General features: G+C 38.6%; 1 protein-coding gene across 2 annotated transcripts in view; it reads left to right on the top strand.

The window, feature by feature from the left end:
• The window catches only part of SEL1L3 (SEL1L family member 3), a 35,791-nt gene extending 14,066 nt beyond the window's left edge, over window positions 1-21,725 (top strand). For both annotated transcript variants that reach the window (XM_086612035.1, XM_086612036.1), the window contains 18 exons: window positions 292-424; window positions 1,016-1,148; window positions 1,900-2,046; window positions 2,456-2,667; window positions 4,225-4,404; window positions 5,522-5,641; window positions 6,278-6,418; window positions 7,237-7,299; window positions 8,987-9,163; window positions 10,160-10,287; window positions 10,930-11,013; window positions 13,337-13,427; window positions 13,535-13,619; window positions 15,572-15,681; window positions 17,143-17,270; window positions 18,947-19,049; window positions 19,145-19,217; window positions 20,513-21,725. In XM_086612035.1, the coding sequence (XP_086468161.1) occupies window positions 292-424; window positions 1,016-1,148; window positions 1,900-2,046; window positions 2,456-2,667; window positions 4,225-4,404; window positions 5,522-5,641; window positions 6,278-6,418; window positions 7,237-7,299; window positions 8,987-9,163; window positions 10,160-10,287; window positions 10,930-11,013; window positions 13,337-13,427; window positions 13,535-13,619; window positions 15,572-15,681; window positions 17,143-17,270; window positions 18,947-19,049; window positions 19,145-19,217; window positions 20,513-20,679 (2,275 nt within the window). In that variant the 3' untranslated portion in view covers window positions 20,680-21,725. The remainder of the gene's footprint in view (window positions 1-291; window positions 425-1,015; window positions 1,149-1,899; window positions 2,047-2,455; window positions 2,668-4,224; window positions 4,405-5,521; window positions 5,642-6,277; window positions 6,419-7,236; window positions 7,300-8,986; window positions 9,164-10,159; window positions 10,288-10,929; window positions 11,014-13,336; window positions 13,428-13,534; window positions 13,620-15,571; window positions 15,682-17,142; window positions 17,271-18,946; window positions 19,050-19,144; window positions 19,218-20,512) is intronic.
• Window positions 21,726-26,454: the final 4,729 nt, after the last annotated feature.

Raw genomic sequence — 26,454 nt, 5'->3', positions numbered from 1 at the left:
GCGGAACTGAAATCTTTGAGGTTGTATAATGATGTGTAAAACATGGAAGATAACCTACAGATCAGAAAAATAAAACACCCTGCTGGTCTAATATGTTTGTAGACAAGGGATTTGTTAAATTTACTCCAGAATTTATTACACTAACTTGCAGAGTAGATTTTGAGAGTAAACAGATGAGAAAAGAAAAAGATACTGACAATGAGTCAGCTACAGAAATTCTGAGATACACTTTTTTTTGTTATTTCATAGTATCTCTTGATACCCAGCTTACTTCTCTTTTATGTTACCAAGTTTTAGGGAAGATTTCTATTATGATGACACTGCTGGATACTTTGTTCTTGGAGGCAGTGGATATGTAAATGGTATTGAAGCATTCTTTGGACCTGTGAAATACTATCGTCTCAATGTGTTGGAAACAGAACAGGTAAACAGAAGCAGTATTTGGAAATGTTTAAATATTAGCAGCCATCTGTTTTTTTTTTTTTAACTGAAGCTTTTACCAAATGATAAACTTGCTATGAAGTATAATAGCACTTGGGAATGTATAACCAAAACACAATCATTTTCTGTTGAAATCTAGGCATGTTAGTCACCACTTCATATGCTGAAAGAAAAGACTTCTAGCAGTTAGCATGTAAAGCAGAGTTCCTAAATCTATATTTAAGTAAAGACTTATTTTCAGTATTGCTTTGTTTCCCAAAGTTTTTGATGATACAGTATTGAACAGATTTGATTAATTTAAGGTTTTGTTGAAATTGATGGTAAATGTCACATAGGATTGGTCAATTTTGGAAGCTCATCCATGGTTTCTTGGATTATGCTGACTATATAAATTCATAGCCTATTGTGACCAGTATCAGGTTGTCTGGCACATTAACATGATGTGCCAGATAAGCTGATTGTAGTAAACAATCTGTTTCTTTTTGTTGTTTGCCTACAACACTTCTTTCTAGCCAAGCGTAGACAACAACAGATACTGTAGATACCATTTATCCATCATTTGCCTTTTTTGTAGATTTCTAACCCTCTTCATGACAAAGAAACTGTGGAACAAATTGAACTCTACTACGAGAGATGTATGGACATTCAAGAAATAGTTTATGAGTATAGCTATATTGTAAGGGAAGGTGAAAAAGTGCAGAGAAATTGTAAGTGTTGGTCTATGAGGTATGAATTTTAAACTGTCATCTTTGGAGACTTGTTTTCTTTCCCTTCACCAGAATCTGGATAACAGTCATCGAAAGTAAACTCAAATTCAGCCATTAGAAGAAAAAAGGCAATTTGAAGAGTTTAGCTTTGTTACTGGTAGCTGAAACTGTGGTTTTATCTCTGCAAAGATTTTTGTGCCATGGAATACAAACTTAAATCACGTTCTTGATATTTCTTCTCTAATAAGACACATACATAAAGGGACAAAGAAGCACTATCGAGCTTATATGTAAGCTATTCAAGTGCCCTTGTTCTGTTTTGTTCCCAAGTGACTTTAAAGGTACATATATTTTAAGCCCTTTCCCCAAAACAGGTGCTTTTGCTGGAATGTCTCTGCCCCAGTTTCCTAATGTGCAGTAATTGACAGGTTTATACCAAAGCAACCACTTTAGTGAGAGAACAGTAGCATACCTGAAATGTGTGCTGAAAACTAGCTTATGTTTCCAGTTAGAATTCAATCACATGCATTGTGACCAGAGTATGGAAGAGAGTAGAAGAAATCTTATTACGTCTTTCTAAGTCGCTTGTGCTAGTTGTGTGAGTTTTTGGCACTGCTCTGTATTAAGGATGTGCTCATCTTCTCCATGAATTTTTAGTTTACCATAGAAATGTCTTTTTTTTTCCAGCAGAAGCTTGTTTTAAAGACCAGCCAAGTCAGCTTTCATGTCTTTAATATGTTGTTTTCTCTAGGTTACTATGAAAACTATTATTTGGAGCTGATTCACAAATATGGAGAAAAATCCAAATGTGATGCCTTCATGTGGGGAAAAGAGCTCAGGGAAAAGTACCACACTTTGTTCAAACTGTTACGAGAGATGGATTTCAGTGCTTCAAATGGTAGTCATATTTTATTTTATTGTTCTTAAATAACTCCACAATATATGTCATGTAAGTTAGTATGCTTTGACTTCAGTTCATGTTTTATACGTTCTTTCAGCTAACTTAGTAAAGGAGTGTCGTGTGGCTTATATGCTGTGCTGCAAATGAAGGATGGCTTATTAGAAGGAAGTAGAGGTATCCTTAACGTTTTTAGTGGTTGGTTACTTTGAGATGATCTTTTGGATTTGTATTCACCCTTCCTATTCAATAGTACCTTGTATCTCTAGGAATTTTGGTTGTCTGCATTGAGAATACCATTCAGCATGAGAAATAACAGAATCTGTCTCAGTCCCATTAAATTAAGGAGAGGAAGTCAATTCCTGATTTTATCTCTTGCAATAACTGTGCATCCTGTTTTTATTTTTAGTGTTAGAAGATGGAAGTGATACAGTTCTAGAAGTTGGCCAGAGGATATTTGAGAAGGTTACAAAGGGTCTGTCCAGTGCCAGTGGCCTCAATAATATGGGCTCCTCTGTCCCCCTCTTGGTGGATTCCAGTTGTTGTGGATACCATAAGGCTTCTTATTTCCTCGCAGTTATATTTGAAACAGGACTCGGTGTGTCTGTGGATCGTGCAAAGGTAGTATATTTAATATGTTTGGTTATGTCTGTGAAATTAATTACCTTTAAAGGCAATTTAGAAATGGGACAAATTTATGATCAATTGAATTAAAAAATGTGAAATGCGCTCCAGATCCAGGCTGTGGTTGAAGGGATTCCCCAATACAGCTACTCCTAAATAACCCAATGGCAGTGAAGTCTTTATCAAGTCCTGATGGTGGGAATCTTTATCCTGCTCATCCAGAACAGGGAAATCAATGATTTAGTAAGACCTAGAGATAGAGGTAAAGTGAACAGCAGGGGGCATGCTGCTTTTCCCAGTTACTGAGGAGATACAATGAGGTAAGAACCCTCGAGTCACCCACAGTCATTTGTAGATGAGTATGAAAAAAGTCTCACATCGGGCAAATCTCCTAAAGTGTAAAGGTTACATATCACAGTCAGAAAAAAGTCCTGTTTTACAGTGTGTAAAAATGTGACACCGAGTATACTATGGTCAAATGATTAAAGGTAACCTAGAACAGGAGGGTTTTTTTTAGAAAAAAAACTGACCATGCTTCAGCTGAGCAACTGCAGAGCATGCGAGCTCCTGACCTTCTAGGCAGGTTGCACATAACTGAAATGTTTCCATGCATTTCCATTGCAAGGTCAAATAAAGGGGAGGTGTTTCTGTATTGCTGGAAGAGGGCTGTACTGAAATTGCCAATAGATATTTAATTGTGATATAACAGTGTAATATAAAATGCTCATAAAGAATAGCAGATCTGCCTAGTGTGGTTACAGGATGCTAAATCAGAAGAACTCCTGAGAGGCCAATCTGAGACCAAGCTCACTCCAGTTTCTCAAACACAAGAAACCTTAGACAGAAGTGGGTTTTTTTATGCCCTATAGTGCTAACTATGGAGGCTAAGTAATTTCATTATTGGGTCCACTTTAGATAGTGTAAGAAATAATGTAATATCTAGCGCAGATAGGACACCACTGTTTTTATTACCATGCAGATGAAAAATAATGGTAGTGCTGGAAATGTTTTTGACAAATGTGCGATACCTAGGACTATTTCTAGCACCAATTAACATGTGTCTCAAGGGAGCTTTGTGTTGTAACCTTGTCAGCCACAAGTTCCATCCTTGTAGTCCTCTCAGATCCTTAGGGTAAGATTTTCAAGTGTTGTTTGTTAACTTCTATATGTTTCCACTGAGTTCAGTGTGAAAACTCCAGTTGACATCAGTGAGACTAGTTCAGTGACTACTGAGTATAAAAACTGTCAGAGTATAATTAACACTATAATAAAGTAGCATTAAAAAATTGCTGCACGCTTAGTGGTGGCGGAATAAGTGCGATACTTGAAAAGTATTTAGAGAGTCTAGTTTTTCTTTCAAATTTTTCTATACATATGGAAAACATTTTAACTACTTTAGGGCTGTGCTTCATTCTGTAACTGGGTTTACATGGTACAGCTAGTATATCAGCTACCAATATGAACACTCTATTCCCTGTAAATATCCACCAAAGTGCTAAACCTGTGAGATGCGCAGGGAATTCACGCTCATTTATGTCTGCTGATTTTTGCCAGGGACTGCTGTATAGTTTGATTGGTGCTCAGGGAGATGAGAGACTTGCTGTGATGAATCTTGGCTATAAACATTACCAAGGCATTAATGACTATCCACTCGATTTGGAGCTGTCGTATGCGTATTACAGTAATATCGCAATAAAGACGTCGTTGGATCAACACACTATAAAAGGGGAACAGGTAAAAGAGTTATAAGGGTATCTGAAATTGTTTCCTGTGCAAATGACTTTTCGTATATTAATGTTATGTGGCCAGAACATTTTTATCTTAATTTACAGATATTAGCTCATCTGATTGTTGTCCCTGCTCATGGGCAGGAGTGTCAGAATAAATGATCTTTAAGGATCCCTTCCAACCCAAACCGTTCTATGATTCTATGATTGTTTACAAAATCCCCTGAATTATATGTAGGTATCATTACTCCATTTCTTAGCAAGGGGCAACCAAATGAAAGTTAGGCTCAGATCCTTAGAATTGTCCACATGCCTATCTTTCAGTAAAGTCTAAGTCTTATTCTTGGGCTCTAATGCCTCACTCAAATTTATAATTATTAATATAATTGCATGTGTTTATTAGGCAACTGATCTGCTGTTTTAGTAGCCACACATCATGAAGTTCATGCAAAAGATGAATTGTCGTCTCCATACTTACATCTTTTCTATAATCAAATTTAAAGATTTGGCTGTTAAATAGCTATTCGGTGAGATAAAGTTACGGTTAAATGATTTTAGAACGAGCTGCTAAACAGGAGGTAACACAACTTTTTCTGTAAAGAGTACTCAGTAGTAGGATCCTGGCTTGTCAGAAAGAATGTCTATAGTGAAAAAAAAATGGAGAGATTTTGATTGCTGAAGAGCTAAAAATCAGCAGACAGCCACCTAGAGTGGTGTAGAGCAAGTCTTCTTCAGGCTTTCTGCCAGCCTTTTTTTTGTCTTTTAAGAGAGATTTCTATAGAAACTAAAAAGCCTTAAAAAGCTTAAAAGTGCTTCTTTGCCATCATTAAGTGCATTTAAAACTACAAAGATGAGGGATTTTTTTCAGTTGTTGATGTTTGTGTATCTTTCCAGTGTAAAGTGGACTTAGAGTTTTGTACTGTAACGAAGCAATAAATGTTTTTTACACTGAATGTAAGGATGGTTCTTAACGCACTGGCCAGCAGAGGATTGGTGAGAATTTTAAAACCCAGAACTGATCACAGATTTTTAGGGATAAACAGGAAATGGGTAATGTTTGCATTTTAGTAGCAGCTGTATGAATTCATTGTGTAATAATTTTTTTCTGTTCACCTGCTCTTCAGGCATTTGTTGAAACTATAAGGCTGATGGATGATGAACTGCTAAAAGCTCAAACAAAAGAAAATGGTGATGTCTTTATGTGGTTAAAACATGAAGCAACAAGAGGAAATGCAGCTGCACAGGTATAAAGTAATACATTCCTCCCTTCTTGTTTTTTTACACACATCATCACGTCTGTACATCTATAGACTATGTAGGAAAGTTGTGGACGAGAGTGAAGCAGACAGACATTTTCTCTTTCTGTGCAGAATTGCTTCTTTTTTATGAGCTTGAACTATTTCCTGTGTTTCTCTGATAATATCCAGTGACCATGCAAAAAGCTGAAACAACGCAAGGCAAAAGGGAAGAGTTGCTAAGATTGAGCAACCTCCTTCTCTGTTCGTTTTCCTTGCGTTTGTATTTGACACGGTGCAGTTACTGCTGCAGATCTGAGAGCAGCAGCAATATGTGGTAATACTGAGCTGTTTGCATGTGTCAAATCTGCTTTTATTGCTTACCTCTGCACTTAAATCAAGCCAGGCTTTCCTGGTACCGACAGTTGTGAAAAATAATCTTGCGGTAGATTTAAAATCAGTACCTTTCACCACTGGGAAGCCCTCTGAATATTCCTGATAACCAATTGTTTTCAAACTGTTGAGGACGTGTAACTAGTATCTTCACATATTTAAAATCCATTTAAGCCTGCAAAAGTCCAGTCCTGCAATTCCAGTTTCAACATTAGCATTTATAACATTCATGCCTATGTCATTTTCTTCTAGCAACGATTGGCTCAGATGCTGTTTTGGGGACAGCAAGGAGTGGCAAAAAATCCAGAAGCGGCAATAGAATGGTATGCAAAGGGTGCAATAGAAACAGAAGATCCAGTGTTAATATATGATTATGCCATTGTGTTATTTAAGGTAAGTCGTGCTTCATATTTTCACTTCAAAAAAGTCATTCCTATGACATGAATGTTTCCAAGTTATCTGCAGTGACACACTATGAGAGTGTGTATGAGTGCTTTTAGCTTTACTCTGAAAATCAATCAATAGTTATAAAACTGATGTTGATTTTTGTCAGTTAATGCACAAAAATTTTAAAATTAGGAAGTTAAAAGCAGTTTAGTCACTTTGTTCCTAGCCAGATTCAGGATCAAAATACCACCTAAATTGTGGATCCTAATTTTTCCTAATCGCTTGTCACCTCAGAAATCTAACCAGCTAACAGGCATAGACCTTGGTGTACAGATGTGAGTGGAAGTTCCATCCTTTTCTAAGAACACCATTTATTAGATCTCTGGGAATTTTTTTGAGTAGGAATTAAATAGTCTCTGCATGCAGTTAGTTTTACCCTGCTAGACACAGTAGACAGCAGAGGCTAAACTGAGGTGTAACCCCACCTGAATCAAGTAAGTTGTATCAGCTAAATGGTGTCATCTGTAAGACATTCAACAGTACTAAGGGTTAGAGTTATTAGTGAAGAACCATTAGGTCTGCATCTCATTCCTTTGACAGTGGAGGGCTATTCTTTACAAAATGCTTGCTTAATTTTTGCTTGTGTTAATTTTGAGCACCCGTAGTCTGTTTGACCTGTGTCTGAAATTAATTTATATGAGCATCATCAGCCTAGTCAATAATAATATCAATGTTAAAATGCATTTTGAATGTGTATATGTGAATTTTTATCATCCTGTATCTGTATTTGTAAATAATGATTGTTTCACATATCCATTTCCTAGGGCCAAGGCGTGAAAAAGAATACAAAACTTGCTTTGGAATTGATGAAGAAAGCAGCAGCCAAGGTAAAATGTAATAAATATCGTGTTGTAAAAGTCCTATACCAGGTGCTAATAATAACGAACTCTGATTTATATAAAATGCATATTATCATAATTCTGTATAAATACTAGTTGCTTCTCCCAGTGTCTTCACCATGAATGGTGAAAACCTTATTTCCCCAAACTGGGAGACCAGCCCACTTGAAATCAGCCAAAATTTGTATAGAAGAAAAAGAACTCTTTATACTTACACCTTTTGGAACTTAATGGTGGTTAAGTGACTTACAGAGTGAATAGCTGATCCAGGATTATGTTTTTGCCTCATGTTTGTAAGCATTTTCTCTGGATCATACTAGGTATATTTTTTCATAGAAGTGCCTACCAGGCTTGAGCTTTTGATGTGGTGATCTCTCCAGAGTTAGGTAGAGATAACTGCCATCTTCGAAAATCCATGCCAGCAGGCTTTGCTGTAATAACAGAGTGTCTTGAAGTTGTAATGTGAATGAAAATGAGTGCAGTTCGAGGTCTGGATTATACTTCCACAGTCTGCACTGAGCGATGGTGCATTTCTGCAGCACAAGAGCTGAAAGCAGAAGAATGATGGGTTCCTGTCCCACCACCCCTGAGCTGTGGTGGTTTATGGCTAGTTCTCTCTGCTTATAGTTAGAACTCCTCCAGGGGATGCTGGTGACTGGAAGATGACTGTATGCACTGTCTCTGGCCAGCTATTCTCTACTTCAGGGAGAAATCTGGTTTAAAAATCACAGTTTAAATCTGAAAGGAAAAGTAATCCTTTTCCAGAGGGCCTTTCTAAGCGCCAGTAGTATGCAGTTCTTTCTACAGAGATTACAGAAGGAGACTGTGCAGTGTAGAAGCTAACAGTAGCAAGCAAATAACTTGTATTTGTGCACTGAGGTGTTTTAGGTAGTTTTTACCTTATTTCACTGTTCTGGCATGGTTGCTACTAAACGTACATTATAAAATAGGAGTAAATAGCGTATTCGTGTTTTTTGGTACAGAGTAATTTGAACTGCTGGCATACTTACAGCCACCATATGATCCACCAGTTTATGCAAGGAGATGGTGACTCATTGCAGCCAAAACAAAAACTGTCTCAGGAAGATTTTCTCCTCTTGATCCGCAATGCAAAGATGCAGTTTAGTAATATCATGTAGCACTACCTTAAACAGATCTGTTTGATGTTGGTCAAATAAGTTTTGAAAACAGCATCACAAAGTTCTGTGTTCAGTGCTTGCTGTTTATTCTTAGGGAAATGTTCTGGTTTAAAAGAAGTGGGTTTTTTTGATTGCTAATCCTGTCAACCGGGTTCTGAGAGTTCACAGGAATCGGTGCCCCGTTTTGGCTGGCTTTGCAGAGGAAACAGGTGAAACGCAGTCACTGTTTGTTCTTGTCAACAAGTACAAATCTGAATGCAGACACAGCTGAGACTCTATAGAATGAGACCACACTGGAGTCTTAGTCCTTGCTCTCAGTATGAGGCTGCAAGGGAGAAAAGTGTGAAAAAAAGCTAGCAGACCTTTATATCCCTTAGTCCCAGATCAGTGTAATTTTGGCTGGATCCTTGTGCCAGGCATCTAGAATCTAGGCAAGGTGGTGAGAGCACCCAAAGTCAAGCAGCAGGTTGGAATTGCGAAGTGACTTGAAGCAGAATGAAATGTGTGACCTGAGACTGCCCTTCTTCTTCCCTAAGGGCTTGCCCCAGGCAGTGAACGGGTTGGGATGGTATTACCACAATTTTAGAAGAGACTACAGAAAAGCAGCCGAACACTGGTTGATTGCTGAAGAATTGGGAAATCCAGATGCATCATACAACCTTGGTGTCCTTTATTTAGATGGGATTTATCCTGGAGTACCTGGTAGAAATCAGGTGAGTCAATATTTAATAATATTATTTCTTACAGCAGCACAAAGATAGTGAAGTAGGCTTAATAAATGCAAGCAGACTTAGTGCTTGGTGCTAAAAGATGTTTCCAGTGTGGCCTGTCAGTTCTGAGATCTGGATGTACTCCAGACAATGAGCATTTCTGCTACCAACAGGAGCAGTGCTCGCCAACATGTGCATTTGACAAACACATTTTCCTTCCTTTCCCTAGGGACCAAAACACACATTTCAGAGTGGACTGATTATAAGATTACACCTAAAAGTGCCCAGGTTTCTTTATTCACCAAACCCACGGGCAAGGAGAAGTACTTTGTATGGCTGTCATGGATATGCTGAAGTCCATGCTCACTCACAGAAAACGTATTTTGATGGTTAAAAATTTCCTGAAATAAATTATTTCAGACTGTATGCTGCTTTGATTTACGTTACAGATTACTGTTTCTGAGGGTAAAACATGGAGAGTCACACAGCCCTCCTGCTTCTGCAGCTCTGGCCCTGCCTACTCAGCTTGTGTTATCTTCTGCAAACCAGTTTCAGAGGCTTGAGCCCTGTGGTTGTGCACTGCTGGACATACTGAGCATTGCTGCTGCTCCCCAGCCTTCCCTTAGGCATTGCCAGTGCAAAAGTCTCTCTCTGTCTCTCTTTTCCAGGATCTCCTGTTAATCTATCTACTAGTGAATAATTTTACATTTGTCAGTGCACACTAACTAACAACTGGTAGCATACACGTTTACACACCTTCCTGTTTGATATTCCATATATTACCAGAATTTATGGTTTTAACAACCTTTTTCCAGCCTAAACAATTAAAAAGTTAGCAGAAAGGAATTCATTTCGCCTAGGTACAATAAAAGTAGTTAAACTGGCTTGCCCTCATGAGCCAGTTGCCTCTCAATTCATTTAATGAAATGAGTCCCAGGAAACAAAACTCAATAAACATTAATAATGCAGAGTTGCTAATTGTGTCTTGTTTCTTCACAGACAGTTGCTGCACGCTATTTCTATAAAGCTGCCCAAGGAGGGCATATTGAAGGGACTTTACGATGCTCTTTGTACTACATCACAGGAAATATGGAAGACTTCCCTAGAGATCCAGAAAAAGCTGTAATGTAAGGAATGAAACCATTTGTTAAAGGAGAATATATTTCTGATGGGATTATTTTGACTATTTTTAAGTCCATAGTCTAAATATCATGTACTTCATGGTGCTTACCTCCGTGACAGGTTCTTCTGCAGTAAAGTTTGATCCACATGAATTATGTGTATTATTTAAATGACCAGTAAATTTTGAGAGATGCTGAGTACTTCTAGTACTTTCTTTTTCCCGTAACAAGTCAGAGAGATTGTATTGAACAACCCTGAGAGGTTATATCTAACAAAGCCATGCTTACTTGATTTTCAAGAAAAATCAGGCTCCTGATGTGGCAGAACTGGTATTTTGCATCAAGAAAAAGTGAATTATTAATAGCACTTATTGATTTATGTTTGTTTTCTTAAAAAAAAAAAAAGTAATTTTGCCAAGAAAAAAACGTAGCATGTTTCCAATATGCTCGTGGAGATGAATGGACAAAATCTTCTCATTCAGTCAACAGTTACAAGATTGATGCAGCAATTACTGTGAAATCTCATACTTTGTCTTATGGAAGAAGTCAGGAGATGATCCCATATTCTTTTTGTCCTTGGAGCCAGTGTGAGTTGGAATGGCATCTCTGGAGCACAGCTGTTCATTTTTTTATTGTTCTTTTCTATAGCTGGGCAAAACACATTGCAGAGAAGAATGGCTACTTAGGTCATGTCATCAGGAAAGCTCTTAATGCTTATCTGGAACTGTCATGGTATGCTTGTTCTGTTCTCTTCAAGTTCATTTTCTATTTTTCACTTGCTTTGTAGCATGATGAAATAATTAGCATTGGGCCATCACCTCAAAAAAACCTCACAAATATCAGCACTACTGAAATGAATAGCAAAACACTCATTGACATGAAGGGAAGGAGCTGACCCAAAGAACAATTCAGCAGTTCTGGGAGAATCAAGCGAAAAAGAGGCAGTTTCTGGAGTGAAATAGTGTTGTATCTGCTGTCTGTGATTCTTATCCTGTAGTACTGTAGCATGTAATGTGCACTGGATTAGCCAGAGGAACACCTGTGACTTTTAATATTCCCTCTGTTCCAAAATCCATACTTTGCTTTCTTGCTTCTGTATCATTTCATGTCATCGAGGCTGCTGGATTAGACTTGTTCTTTTTTTTCTATATAGTTAATATTATCTTTTCTGTAAAGTATGATAGGAGGCTGCAATATCCAGTGAGCCAACCAAGAAGTTTCAAAATAGCCTCCAGGTTAATGCTCAATTTTTGCAGCAAGCTGTAGGCATGAGCATCAGATATGTATGCGAGAAACCATCAGTGGTCTGTTCTGGAGTAACTCATTCCTTGAAGAAGTTTCTTTTTATTTGGTCTGTCACAGACGTTTCTCCTGAGACATGACGTCACTTTTCAACACTGAAAAACTCTCAGTTAATGTTTTCGTAGCATGTTCTAATGTATAAGCCTGTGACTCTACCCAGCTCACTCTGCATATAGTCACATGAAAGTCCTGTGCACATGACAGGTAGAGCATTAAGATCCCAGAAGGTCTGGTCTCAACAGTTAGGAGGACAAGTCTGCTGGAGTCCCACTTGGGATGCTGGTGACTGGGAGTGTATGGGTAGTTACTTATAAATACTAGTCCTAGTCATCTCTGGTTTTAGGAGTACGTTTGTGTTGAAATCTTTGCTTCGGAATATTTCTTCATGTCTCTTGCCCAGGTGTAAATTGTTACACTGCCAAGCAGACCAAGTAATATGTGCTCCTCAGTCGTTGGTGTTAGCAGCCATGTGTTGTACACAGTGGTTAGACATGGTAGTGTCATCTTCAGAGACTGATTTAAAGGCCTTAAATGTAGTTTCTTTTCTGAATTGCCCTTTGACACTTAAGGATAAGAAGAGCTAACTTCCCAGCTTAGGTATCCTGAATTCCCTCTGTGGTGCCAGGTCCCCGTTGTTCCAGATTTTTTTTACAGGGCAAGTAAAAGGAAGAATTTGTCATCTTGCAGAAGCAGTTGGGAAGCAGGAGGTTACATCTGCTAGTTCTGTAAGAGCAGTTGCTTTCACAATTTCATTTAAAGTTTCTTTGATTAAACACCTACTCTTGAAGTCAAATGCATATTTAAACTTATTTGCTTCCAGTTAAACAAACCATTGAACCCTGAAACTTGCCTTGGTTTTAGCTTTGTGTTGTGGAGAAAATCACTGGAAGCATGATCCTTTAATAGGAAGCTTTAGTAGGAAAAGAACACACCCAGTGTTTTTTAAATCTTGTAATTTTAAAACTAAACACATGATTTTAAAGATTTCCTCTTATTTTTGAATGTTTAGGCTTGATAATATTGAGTAGATGAGTGACAGAGAACATGAAAGAGATGCTCTTCTCTGGAATCATGAGCAGTGCTGTACCACTGTACTGCAATACTGAACTGCTATACTGCAAATGCAAAATTAGCTTTTATTACTTGTTTTACGGTCAGTGAGGTGCCTAGAGTCCATAGAGGGACTGAGACTGTTATTTTATTCACACATTCAAATACAGTAAGAGCAAATGCCTGTTCCAAAGAGCCCATAGTCTAAAAAGACAAGACAAACAAGTGATAGAAATAAAAGGGTAAAGCATACCAAATAAGTGCTGAGATGAATGTTTGACAGATGTGTACCCGGCTAAGTTAATTACGGGGCGGGGGGATGGGGGTGGGAGTTAAGTGGAGGAGGTAAGATTCTTTTAAGAATGTTTTATCCGAAATATTTAAATAGCTAATTTGGCTTAATATCAATTCAACTTTATCATCAGTCTTGCACTTAGAGTAGATGCACACTGGAGTGATCTAGCTTCAATGCAAGAGAGAAAACTGCAAATTGTTGAGATCCAGCATGGCTTGTTACACCAAGCGTTACCAGTAGATGTAGCTGTTGCATGTGCTGGCCAGCCTCTTGCTTTTAAACCTTGTACCAAAATTTTGCTCTTAGGTGATTTTATCAATTTATTTAGTGGTTTGGTTTTTTTAACTATAACTAAAATGCATGTTATTTTAGTTAGGTTTTTCACTAATTTATTTTATCTAACGTTAGGCATGAAGCTCTGCTGCATTACGTTCTAGCAGCTGAAACTGGGATTGAAGTGTCACAGTCAAATTTAGCACACATCTGTGAAGAAAGACCAGTAAGTAAATGTATACACAACTCATTATCCTAAAAGGAGCACTTCTCAATAATAATGTGATCCTAATCTCATCTGTGATATGAATGGATCAATTATTTTCTTTCCAGGACCTAGCAAGAAAATACCTAGCAACTGATTGTGTTTGGAGATACTACAATTTCTCTGTTTCTCAAGTCAATGCACCCTCATTTGGTATGTATAAGGAATTCTTTCTGAATTTTAATTTTACCTTTTTTAAAAAAGATTCAAAAACTACATTTATTACAACTTCTATGTGAGTGAACAAGTTAAGGGAAGAGCAATCTCTGCTTATCATACGTTTCCTTTTTAGTGTTTTGGTAGGAATATCAGAGGTAAAAAAGGTAAAATGTGTTTCAGCACAGTTTTTCTGAGAATTTCCTTGTCGTGGCTTAAAATTTGAATAAAATAAACTAAAAAGGCTAAGCCCCTGAGAAGGGGCTAGATACTTAGAAGCCTGAGCAATTGACTCAAGGTTTAAGAAACAAAAATAGCAGTAGACTTTAGGAGCTCATGCTGTTTAGTTTATCAAAGAGAAAATCCAAAAGCAAATATACTTCCTTATCCTAATTGAGTCATGAGAAACTAATGAAGGCTGAAGGATTCCTTATCTAATTTATTATGAGTTTTCCTGTTAAGGTGCAGAGTTTATCAACATTGGCACAGCATACCTTGGGGAACTAAAGGATTATCTGTTAAAAAAAATATACTAAAAAAAAAAAGATTTATTTATGTATAAATTACATTCCTTCAGTCTGAAATTTTACTACATCTGTGATTTTAGTGACTAAGTCATTTTGGTGCCTTTGAAAGAGCTATTCAGTATTTGAAAACATTGATCTGATTGTCTCACAAGAAGGTTTAAGTGCTTTGTGTAATAAGCACATGGAAAAGTGGAATGTAAAAGTAATTCAGGCTCTTCGTACAAACACGCAGTAGCGTGGAAACTGAATACCACATTGATACAGCCTGAAGCCAGAGGAGCTGACAAACCCTGTTAGCTTTCCTGAGGAGTTTGTAGACACCTTAGTAAGGTGCAGTTTGCTTGACTCTTTGGCAGATCCACTGGTCCAGTCTTACAGCTCCTCTTCAGAGGAGCTTCTGAAGGTCAGACTCATGGGGCAAGACTGTGATTCCATTCAAGTAGAGAAGACTTGCTGGGTTCAACACAGGGAGGATTTTGTTACTGTATCTCTTCCTCACATGAGTAACATAATGGAAGTTTTGTCTCAGACCCGTCTCTGCAGTAGTGGAGGATCAAATCCCTAGTGTAAGGGACAGAGAGTCTAACCCTGGCAGCAGGATTTCCAGTGCTATGTTATTGGTGCAACACAGGGTGATCTCTAGGTCACTGCCTATAGCAGGAGTGCTCTCCAGGCCAGGGCTGGGATGATGCAGTTGTCTCTTCCTGATGATTCACTACAGTATTCTTGGCCTTCCACTCTGCATCCTTGCCAGCTCATCCATGCAGTCTTTCTGCCTTTGCTGTTGGGTCAGACTGACTTGCTTCCTGGAAGAGCTCTGCCATAGCCACTATAGAAACAGCTGGGATTTCTAGGTAGCTGCCATAGATGCACAAGGCAGAGTGTAGAAGTGTTTCAAAGCATTTGGGGAAAGCTTAGGTCAGGTAAGTGTAGACACGGTCCTGGGAGTTTTTAAACTTTAACATGGAGTTATCATCAGCAAAGTTCTGTATCTTTTGGGATGGGTTCAGCCACCGTAGTGACAGGTACAGAACAAGCACTTAGACAGCATGTTTTTAAGTCTCCTCAAATTAATAGGGCTAACCTGAATTATAAGGTTGCCCAAAGACAGATTCAGCAAGTGAAGAAGGAAAACAGTATTAAAGTCTCTAAGTCCTAGTTTTTGTAAAAGTAGCAATAACATTCAGTAAATTCATTGAAGAGAAACCATGAGAAATTATAAATGTTTTCAGTAGTCAGTGTGAAGTAAAGTAGCCACAGAGACAACTAGAGAGAAAGAATACCTTTTTTTTTAATATGCTGCTTTAAATTTAAAGAATTTAAATTTAAAGAATTTAAAGTTAACTACTTCATTATATTAATAGTTGGTTAATTCTATCTCTACAAATACTCTACATGATCTACTACTGGTTTCTTCCACAGCTTACTTGAAGATGGGTGATTTCTACTACTACGGTTACCAGAACCAGTCTAAAAACCTTGAGCTCTCAATGCGGATGTATGCACAAGCTGCAGTAGAGGGAGATTCACAGGTGGGTCTGCAGCTGTAATGTATTTATAAAAAAATAGCAGAGTTGAGAACAATCTGAGGATTCTCATGAGACTGGTTATTCTGCTTGGCTACATCTGTGCGCTGAAGAGACCTGCTAGAGTAAGTTACAATTATTGCAAAATACCATGCAAGTCAGTAGTTGCTGTTTCATGATAATAGAAGGTAAACCTAGCATAGATGGACAGTCTGAGAATTAGGCTGTTTTGAAAGCTAAAGGTGAATGGCCTAATTCAGTGCTACCCTACTTTGACACAATTGATTCTGTTGTGACCTTGGTATTTTTGCTCCTGCAAGGGGAAGAATTAATAGACTGCTGAGTTTTACTTCAGTCCTATCCTCTGCTATTTTAGGAAATAAGCAAGAAGCCTGGTCCATTTCCTTTGGTGTATTGAGTGACTCCTAGGGTGACTTTTGTTCGCTCCACCAACAAAAGTTTCATCTTGAAATGTTTTATAATGAAGACACCAGGTCCCATTACCAAAGGCACGCAGTGTTACAACATTGAGTGTCCTGCCCTCAGACTCTCCTGAAGCGTCCTGGGTGCAGTATTCTGTTCTCCCTGACCCTGTGACAATGTCCTCAGACAGTATCTTGCATGTGAATTTATTAGAGGTTTCATAGTTCGGTCTGCTTTGAGGATATTGGGACAAAACATTACTACTAAACTAGCAAAGGAAAGAAGAGGAGGGGCATGAGCAGTTACTTTAAAGTATGAAAGCTGAACTGATAAGGAATCCTTTAATATGTCTTCTGTGTGTTCATCTTCATGGCTCTGAAAAGACATACAGATGCCTAAGACTTGTCAAAACTGTAAGATTAAGAATTTAAATTGTGTAGAGCAAATTTCTGCTCTCAGTTTCACTATTCAGATTACTATTGATCTGTAGAGCCAGGCGGAGAGGAATTAAACAGTAGTGGAGCAGGAATCCGTTTCTGCTTTCAGTCTATATTTCCCTAGTAGATAAAAGATTACAGTGTGTTTAAAGAGCAGCTAAAAGTGAGGAAGTTCAGATCTTTTTCCAGATGGTTTCAAAGAAAACAGTGTCACAACAAATGAACACTAATTTAATGGAACAGGTTGCCCAGAGAGGTGGTGGATGCTCCATCCCTGGAGACGTTCAAGGCCAGGTTGGACGAGGCCCTGAGCAACCTGATCTAGTTGGAGATATCCCTGTTCCTTGCAGGGGGGTTGGACTAGATGACCTTTGAAGGTCCCTTCCAGCCCTAACCATTCTATGATTCTATGATTTTACATTTTCCATGTTTGCCTGGATATATGGTTAGAAGAGAAGGCTCTTGTATTTATTCAGTGAAGATCATATTATATTAAATGAATTTATAAAAGGCAATTGTAATTATTTAGATACTTGATGCTTATATTAGACCTTAAATATACATGTGAAAACTTAATGGTTCAAGAGTGATACTTTTTTTTTGTTAGGGTTTCTTTAATTTGGCCCTTGTCATAGAAGAGGGCAACTCCATACCTTCTTACATTCTGGATCACTTGGAAATTGATCAGGCATTGCATTCTAGTAATACTTCACTTCTTCAGGAACTTTATTACAGGTGAGTCTTTTTTTCCCCTTACTCAGCATCTTTGTTTTTTTCCACCTGAGTAGCATTTACTCTAGAGAACACCAACTCCTGTAATTTTTAACTTTGTTCCCTTGTATGGTTTAAGGCTGGTTAAGGTCAACATGCTTGAAATGTTTAAACTGCCTAAATATATTTCAGTTTGTGCCTGTTTTGAGAGACCTGATTATACGTGGTTACCTGAAACAGCAGGGACTACATTTAGTGATCCAGGAGGTCTTTTCCAATTCTGTATATTTAAGTTCCTTAGTTCAGCACTGACAATATACTGTCCAAAACAATCTTTTGATGATAAATATAGCATAATTTTAATGCAGAATTTAAAAGTATATTATTGGGATAATAGCAGTCCTTCCTATTTATACTGCAAAGATGTTCCAGCCTGTTTCTGCTCACACTGTGCCTCAGAACATCCTTGCACAGATTTTATGGCACAGAATATTTGATTTGTGAGAAGGTTAACAGATCTGCTGTCTGAACTGCCTGTGCCAGCACTGTTCATGCACAAACCTCCTAGAGACCTCTGGTTCCAGTACAGAGCTTAGATTTCCCTTACCTGGGTAAAGCAACATGTATTAAAACCACAGTGAGAATGGGAAGTTTACACAACATTTGGTGGATTTGTGAAGTTGCTTTTCAGATATTTAAAGAAGGAGAAGTTGATGATTAATACATGAGGCTGTGAACCAAGAATGAGTGGTTTATCTTCTGTTTTGCTACTAAATGTTGTATAACCCCAAAAAAGTGGAGATACCAATGTTAAAACCTCATTTGTCAAGTCACCAACAATCTGCTGGAATTGTTCACTGCGGTTAGCCCAAACTTACGCTCTAAATTACTTCCACTCCACATGAAATTACCAGTCAGATAAACAGAGCTTCTGGACCAGCTGGTCCATCTGGGATTGTAAGCTTGAGTCCAAATTCTGCCTTGGGATGAATCCATCTGCTTTGCAGTGAGAATAACTCCAGAGCTGACAACACTGAAGGGATTTCCCATTGTCGTACACTTTTGTCCAGAAGGTCACATACTTCTACGCACACCTGCCCACCCATCTGCCTCCTCAGCTTGGTAGAAGAGAATCAATTGCAGCTTAAAATAAGTGCCTGTAATTTAGCTGTCTAAACTGCTCTAGTTGGTGAAGTCCTAACTGATGGAGCTGCGAAGCAGATCAGCTCACCCCTAGTGGCTAGGCGGCTCAAGCACTCTTCAAGCTCTGACTGTGTTATGTAGTACGCCATTGTCTCTAAAGGGGGTTTAGGCACCAGTCTCCTGCATAGGAAACTAGAATTTGTGCATCTGCTCTTGAATCATGTCCTACTTCTGTTGACTCACATTAGTTGGAACACAGTATCTTGAGTATGACGGTGTACTGTCACTGCTTGGCAAGGGTTGTCTGGATGCTCAGACCCATTGTTGACTAGTAAGAAAATAAAAGTATACTCCTAGGGTAAGGTATTCTCTGCTTAATGAGGTTAATCTGGTATTTCTGTGAATTTTACTTCACCATCTTTGAGAAATGATGATAATATCTGCTTGTTTTTCTGGGTTGCTGAGGTTTGCTGTAAACCCACTTGAGATTCCCAGGTGACAGATGCCACGAAGTTGTAGAGCAGGATTAATTAGTTGTTTTAATCTTCTTGTTGTAGGTGCTGGAATAATAGTAACCAGGAATCAATTAGTCCATGCTCATTAGCATTGCTTTATTTTTACATGAGAGTTTTCTGGAACAATATTTTACAATCCACTCTGGTATGTATTCCTCGTTTTGTACATGCACAGTTCATTTGGAGCACTACCTTGGCTTTGCACTGCTCTAATATATGTTTTTAAACTTCTTGTCGCAGATCTACTTCATGGGAACCTTTCTTTTGTCGATTCTGGTTGCATTTGCAGTTCAGTATTTCCAGTCTTTGTCTGGTAAGTATGTGTCATAACAAAACCAAAGAAAGAAGAGTGATCTTTTTACTTCAGTAAAAGCTTCAAAAATAAAAGCAGGAATTCTAGTTTTGGTAGAGCTGCCTCTGAACAGCAACTTCTTTGACACACAAGTCATTTTTTGATCATTGGAAAGGGGTGGATGAAGCAAGGCGCATAAGTTTAAACCTGTTGACTTCTGGAGAATTTCCCTTGATAATGGAGATTCTTAGTGAAACATTAACTGCAGGAGATTACGACTGGAAATAAGAGATTATTTCCCATGTCTCAACGTGCAGTATTGGCTAGAGTAAGTATATGACTTTGATTTCATATATTGTCTCCATAATACATGATGAGGCTGTTCTCCCTCTCATATGACTGGATCCATTCAGATACAAGGTCGGAGGAAAAGCAAGGTTGAGAGAGCTGGTACGTTGGAGGAACTTAGAAGGGGGCAGTTCAGCCTCTTCATACCAGTAACAGAATCAGTGAATACGTTCAGTCAGCACTTGCAGACTCTCCCTGTCCTGAACTAGAAAGGTTTGCTGTTGGGATAGGGAATATTAAAAGACAGAAAACCAAATGCAGACTTCAGTCTCCTAGAACTCCCATTATTTTCTCACTATATATCAGGGACAAAGTGACATTTCACAGGAAAGGGGGAAAAAAACAACCTCCTATCCCATGCAAAAGTAACAAGTCATCATTTAAGAAGCATTGCCAGCTTCAAGCAAGTGTTTCACTTTAAATTGCAAGGCAGGATCTTGGATTGGGAAGTTGTGAAATTAATATTACCCATTATGAAAAGAATTTCTTCCATTAAATACATTTTCCTATGTTGAGTTTTAACCTCCAAAGACAGCTTAAGCCTATGTCAGAAAATACTGTTTTCTGGCATGTTTCTGTAACAAAATACAGAAAAAATTACTTTCCATGTGACAACCCACACCTAAAGGGAATAGTATTAAAAAAAAAAAACAAAAAGATTATTTTAATTTTAAAATTCCTAGATAGCATTTGAGACATATAGCTGTGAATAACATGCTATGTAAGTAATTCCGAAACCCTGCTTTCCTTTCTTACTAGCTACAATTGATGTGACTTGGGAATCATACTACGTACTTACTAAGTATATAGTTAAAGTTACAGATACTCTTCTGTCAATATTTCATAACCTTTGAGTATTATCTTTATATTGTGATTTTTATATCCGCATAATATTTAAATATTGATGAATAGACTTCCTAGATACAATGGGGTCTTTTTTAATAATTTCTTTTGATGTTTTTCTGAAGCCCGTAATTCTCCTGGAACAAGATCAGAACCATCGTCAGATGAACCTTCTTCCTCAGGAAATAGCAACGAAGATGCTACTGGACTAGTTCAGCAAGAGGAATCTACTTTTTCAAATGATTTAGCACGGCAAGATTCAGACCCTCAGAATCCTCTTGTTACGTGCTGAAGTGTAGTTTTCTGAAGGTTGACATCCCATCGGGAAGATGGGATATGAACAACTACAAATCTAAGAACTGGCAACCAACCTTGTTAGTGGCATTAATAATATAGTCTGACAGCCAAAATCGTAGGGGAATTCACTGATCTAATTTCTCCACTATAGAGGAAAGCCACCTCTACAATTTATTTAGCACTCCGAACAGATAATGCAGATTATCTCACTATACCAAACACATGATCATACCGTATTTCATTGGAAGATTGCAAGAAAACATGTAAAGTCTTTGCCTAATTGAAGAATGTGCAAAGAAATTCTTCTGACATATCTAGTATGTTATTAAATCGGTTCTACTGCATTTCAGCTTATTTTACTGGTGAAGTTACCAGAGTTTTCTATGTTGGAAGCATTGAAGTGAGACAAAAGTGAAACCCAGTCACCAAGGCTTTCCAAGTTCCATGGCACACATGCCAGAGCTTTGGTACATGGAGTGGTAACAATTACTTTTTCTGGCATTTTATATTCCATCCTAATTCGTTGATGGGAAAAATTGTTTTGTTTTGAAAGAAAGACACAAGGAAGATTTGCAATATGATCATAACATAGTAGTTCTGCTGGCTAACCCTTGAAATGTCAAAGTTTCATGAGCGTCAGCAATTCCCTGGAGGGACACAACAGTTCCTGTTGCCTGCTCTGCCAAAGAAGGTAGCTTCCCTAATGAAATAAAAGAAAATGTAAGTGAACAGCTGACACAAAGTAAACAATTTATTTTTGGATTCTTATGTATATAACAGTGGAAAGGATTTATTTCATGTTCTATGGTAACTCTTAAAGACACCTGTTTAAATGACAGTTTATCTGGTAAATGTTAGATGGGATGTATGGATAATAAGTACGGAGTGCAAATGCCTTCTGTCTGATTTAAAACTGTCAGATAAGTAGCTGTAGGAAAGGTCTGACCTTTAAATCAGTTGTGAATACACCTCAGCAAAATAATGTAGATTACAGACTAAAAATTGCATCAATCTATGCATTAATGAGGGTTAAATCCACTCTCCTTGCACTACATTATTTACTCTTGTAAATAAAAATATTTTTCTAATTCAGCCTGTATGTGAAGGATTTTTTTTTTCAAGCATCTCAGATGAAATTCTCTCATAATAATGTCTTGCTGTTGCAAAATCTCAAGACGTTATTAAGGTATCTATTTTCTTAGCTTCAGATGGGGCAATCAACCTTTGCTTTCGTTGGGGAATACACAGAGCAGATCTGGAAGAGTTTTTGTTTTGATTTTTCAGTCAAGACAGGGGATTTTTCAGTAAGAAAAGAATTAATTAAAAATATTAAAAAAACCCACAAGCTAAAACCAACACCTTCAAGAGCGATTAAGAAAAAATATATATAAATGTGTGTATACACATATCATCAGGGCATGTTTCTCTTACAGAAACTGAAAATTCAAAAGTGTTAGGAGAAGAGTTAATACTTCAGGACAGCAGTTCCATTGAGTAAGCAAGGGGAAAAAAAAAAAATCCAGATATGGAAGCTTTTTTTTTTACCTCCACACATACAAAGAGGAAGTGAACTGTGTGCCACGTTACTGATTTTTTCATTTATTTGAGCAAGAGCAGTGCAGATAGAATACTTCTTGTTCATAGTATAGTTGTATACAGAGGCCATGCAACACTTTTCTGTGCTTTTTATGCATAGCTTGGTACTCCTTTCTACTAAGTGTTTTGAAGTGTTACAAAGGAGCTTCACTTTTACATCCTAGACAGTTGTTGACTTGCAGAGGTTATATGCTGTGCTTTTGGTATCCATTGCAAATGGATCACCAGCATTTTTTGAGTCTGTTTTGAGTTGCAAATCCTTGTGCAGCTAAATTCAATTATATCAAATTCCTTAGCACAAACGCATGAATATTTTAAGAGTCCTCTCAACTTTACATTTGTCACTTAATAAGAGAGAACAGTATGCACTTGTGGTAAAGCTGGCAGGGTCAGCTGGTGAACCCAGCGGTATCACGGTAAGTCAAGCGCTGCCTTTGTAGACGATTGTCACAACACAGGCACGACATTAGGCACAGAACGGCACATACAGTTAAAACGGTCACAAAAACCCCGAACTTGGGACACGCTCGTGGCAAATCTTGCTTGTAGTAAGCTACATATGTAAGATGGATTTTACTACGCATGTCCCATTCACATAAGCAGCAGAGTCTCTACACAGGGTGCTGCTTTTTTCAACCCCCTCTAGCGAAATATTAATTCCAGGGAGGGCTGGTGGTGGTGGCATGATTGCAACCGCTGTGTTGAAATCTTGAGGTTCTTAGAGCAGCAGTGGTTTAGGTTGTGTGCCTATGGGTCAGAGATAAGTGTTGGCAGGCAGGCTGACTGCATTTTCCTCTCCAAAAGTAAGTCCATGTTCTCAACTTCAGTAATTAACTAGTTCGAGGACGTTTGCCAGAAACGTCATTTCACATCTGTATTTCAGAAGACAATTGCTGAACCTGCAATATAGTTCTTGACGCCAGCAGTTAATAGTTAGGTCTTTGTTTATTGTTATTGATTACATCAGAAGTTCCACCAACAAATAGTTAAAGTATGTTAAGATAACCAGCTCCTCACAATAAACTGGCAATACTTAAGGCTGCAATAATAGTAGTTACATTATTATTCTTCACTTCTTATAAGATGTAGGAGGCTATTATTGGACAGCCTAGAGAATCAAACCATTCCCAGAGAGAGAGAGGATGGTTAGTTAAGCAAGGCAGCTACGTAGTTCTACTACATCCACAAGAAAAAAAAAAAAAAGTAAAAATAAAACCAAAACCAGAAAGAGAAGTGGGCATCCTTATGTGGGTCATTTTGTGACCACTGCGTGATGCTATTTCCCAGTCCGTACAGTGATAATATTACATCCCAAATACAGGCACGAGTGCATGCTTGAAGTTATACATTAATACATGTTGAAAATTCATACCTTGCAATAGAAGTTTATTCGGTGATAAAAAAGGGGCCAATTCATGGAAGTTAGTCCTGGTACATTGATTATGATCATATATATGATTATATCACCTTTTGGACTTTTGTATTCCCATTTGAGCTACAGGGAAAGCATAGACAATCTTTTAAAGCAATCCATATTTCTGTATGTCTGTGACCAGATTTGTTTTATAGCAGACTTCTGTCTGTGGAAGCTGCCCTCATTGACTACTGGACTACGACATTTATAGGCTGCCCAGGGAGGTGGTTGAGTCCCCATCCCTGGATGCGTTTAAGAATAGGGTGGATGATCTACTTAGGGATATGGTTTAATGGGGATTAGGGACGGTTGGACTCGATGATCTCTAAGGTCTTTTCCAACCATGAAATCTATGAAATCTATGAAATCTATGAAATCTATGAAATCTATGAAATCTATGAAATCTATGAAATCTATGAAATCTATGAAATCTATGAAATCTATGAAATCTATGAAATCTATGAAATCTATGAAATCTATGAAATCTATGAAATCTATGAAATCTATGAAATCTATCACTGGCTCTTGACCCTTATCCTGGGTGAAATGCAGCGCAAGGGTACAAAACAAGTTGAATAAGCTTCAGCTGAGGAATTTCACCCACACACCCCTCTCCTCCCCCGCATAAACACATGAACTGCATTAAGAGACAGATGTAGAATGAGAACAGAAGGGAAAGAAACAACAGGAATTTTTGAGGAACAAACCCAAACGTAAGGAAGCTAGAGAATGACAAGGAAAGTCCCGGCATGGGGCAATTTCCCATCCTGTCTTCTAAGATCTAGGTGACAGGAGCAATTCCTGAATAATCAGCAGAGCATTGTAAATGGAGAAACAGCAGCCCTTGGGATATAGACATGCTAGAAATACATCGCAGCTTGGATGTTTATGAAAAGGCCTAATTCCTATGCCTGAAAGACGAATTATTATTTACAGTAAAGAAGCAGTAACAGCAAGTCTCTGCCTAAACGCGAGGTATCTGTGTTAAAAGCAGGTGCATACAGGTTCACCTAAGTGAGCATCAGAACCAGAAAAGATAAGGAATAGTGAGTAACCGAAATGGAAAGGAAAAGATCACTTGCATAATCGCAGTATTTGCTTACATTACAGTAAGCATTAGATGTGCCTGGCAAAAAAAAAAAAAAAAAAAAAAACCCAAAACAAACCAAAAACCAAACAAATCCCCCAAAAACACTTGCTGTGGATTAGATCTTCTGAAGCGTTGAGGTTCCAAACTGAAATTGCGTCAGTGCTATGTGCCCATTAACTTAAAGAATGATAGAATGGTTAGAGTTGGAAGGGACCTCAAAGATCATCTAGTTCCAACCCCCCTGCCATGGGCAGGGAAACCCTCCACTACACCAGGTTGCCAAAGCCTCATCCAACCTGGCCTTGAACAGTTCCAGGGATGGGGAAGCCACATCTCCTCTGGGCAACCTGTTCCAGTGCCTCACCACCCTCATTGTAAAGAATTTCTTCCTTATATCTAATCAAAATCTCCCCTCTTTCAGTTTAAAGCCATTGCCCCTTGTCTTATCACTACATGCCCTCAAGGGACTTGGGTTGTTTGGCAAGTGCTGTCAGACACCCATCCACCTTTGGGCATCTTAATAACCTCTTTAAAGAAAACTGGCTACAACAGGTTCATTTATAACTCTGTGTTCAGTGATCTTTCCTCTCTGCTAACGTATTCCTTGACCTTGCTTCACTCCCAGATTCACATTTTCCGACTCCTGTTGTTCTCCCTCATTTGTCCGCACTGACCTCCCTCCTTAATCAGTCATAAACCTTCTAGATAGCTCCTAATGCTCAGCGCTGCTGTTTGCTCTTATCAGTTACACCAGGTGCACAGGAGAAAGCACGAGCCTGTTGGCAGAGCCTAGCACCATTTTATGACAGCCCACCAAAGGAGGAACCGAGATACCTGCGTGGCATTTTCCCCTCTGATCCTTATGGCGTGGATTGGCATGGATTTCTTGAGTCATGGATTTACGCAGCAAGCATCTTTAATTGTGCAAGTTAGAAGCAAGCCTCCCTGGCTAGGCTGTATTAACGAACTGATGAAGGCCAGGCTCCGCTATCTGGCTTCAAGTATTCCTGAGAATCCAGGTGCCTCATGTACTGCGTGTTGGGACCAGTCCTCATCCCTAAAATCCCCTGAATGGTGTCAGGCTGTTGTCTAGGAGGACACTACTCGAATGGGCTCAAGTTGGGCCAGGAAGCATACTGCCAAATAGCGAAGTGCCCAAGCTTATCCTTTAGGCTGTGTTTAGATTAATCGTGCAGCCGAGCTGCGACTGCTGGCCTCTCTCATTTAGACTGAGACTCCATTCCACCCCCGTGCCCCAAGCAACGGCTCCAAGATCCATCCTGATTTCACCAGCCCATTTATCCATGTGTGCCTTCCAGCTGCCTAAACATCTTTGGAGCCGTTTTGAAGGCTCGCTCTACTGAGATCGGTGTGCTCAGCAGGACTTTGTAGACCACAGGACAGCCTTTCCAAAACACACCAGTACTGACTGACTGAAATAAGTCAAAGTCTCCACTCACACTTTACTTCATTCCAGGAAGACCAAAGCGTAGTTTTCCCCTCTGCTTTGCAGAGTTGGTTAGTGGCAACAACACTGTCCCTGCCTCCTCATCCCCTACCAACTCCATCTGTGGTCCTGCCCAGCTGCCAAGGTTTAGAGGCTCACATCTGCTCATCGGTGTTGCACCAGTCTTCCAACTCAACTCCAGTTGCACGCAGATAGCTCTTCC

The sequence above is a fragment of the Tauraco erythrolophus genome, chromosome 5, assembly GCF_009769465.1.
Source record: "Tauraco erythrolophus isolate bTauEry1 chromosome 5, bTauEry1.pri, whole genome shotgun sequence".
NCBI classification, from domain to species: domain Eukaryota; kingdom Metazoa; phylum Chordata; class Aves; order Musophagiformes; family Musophagidae; genus Tauraco; species Tauraco erythrolophus.
The sequence above is the reverse complement of the archived record's forward strand: the minus strand, read 5'-3'. Positions and strand labels throughout refer to the sequence as shown.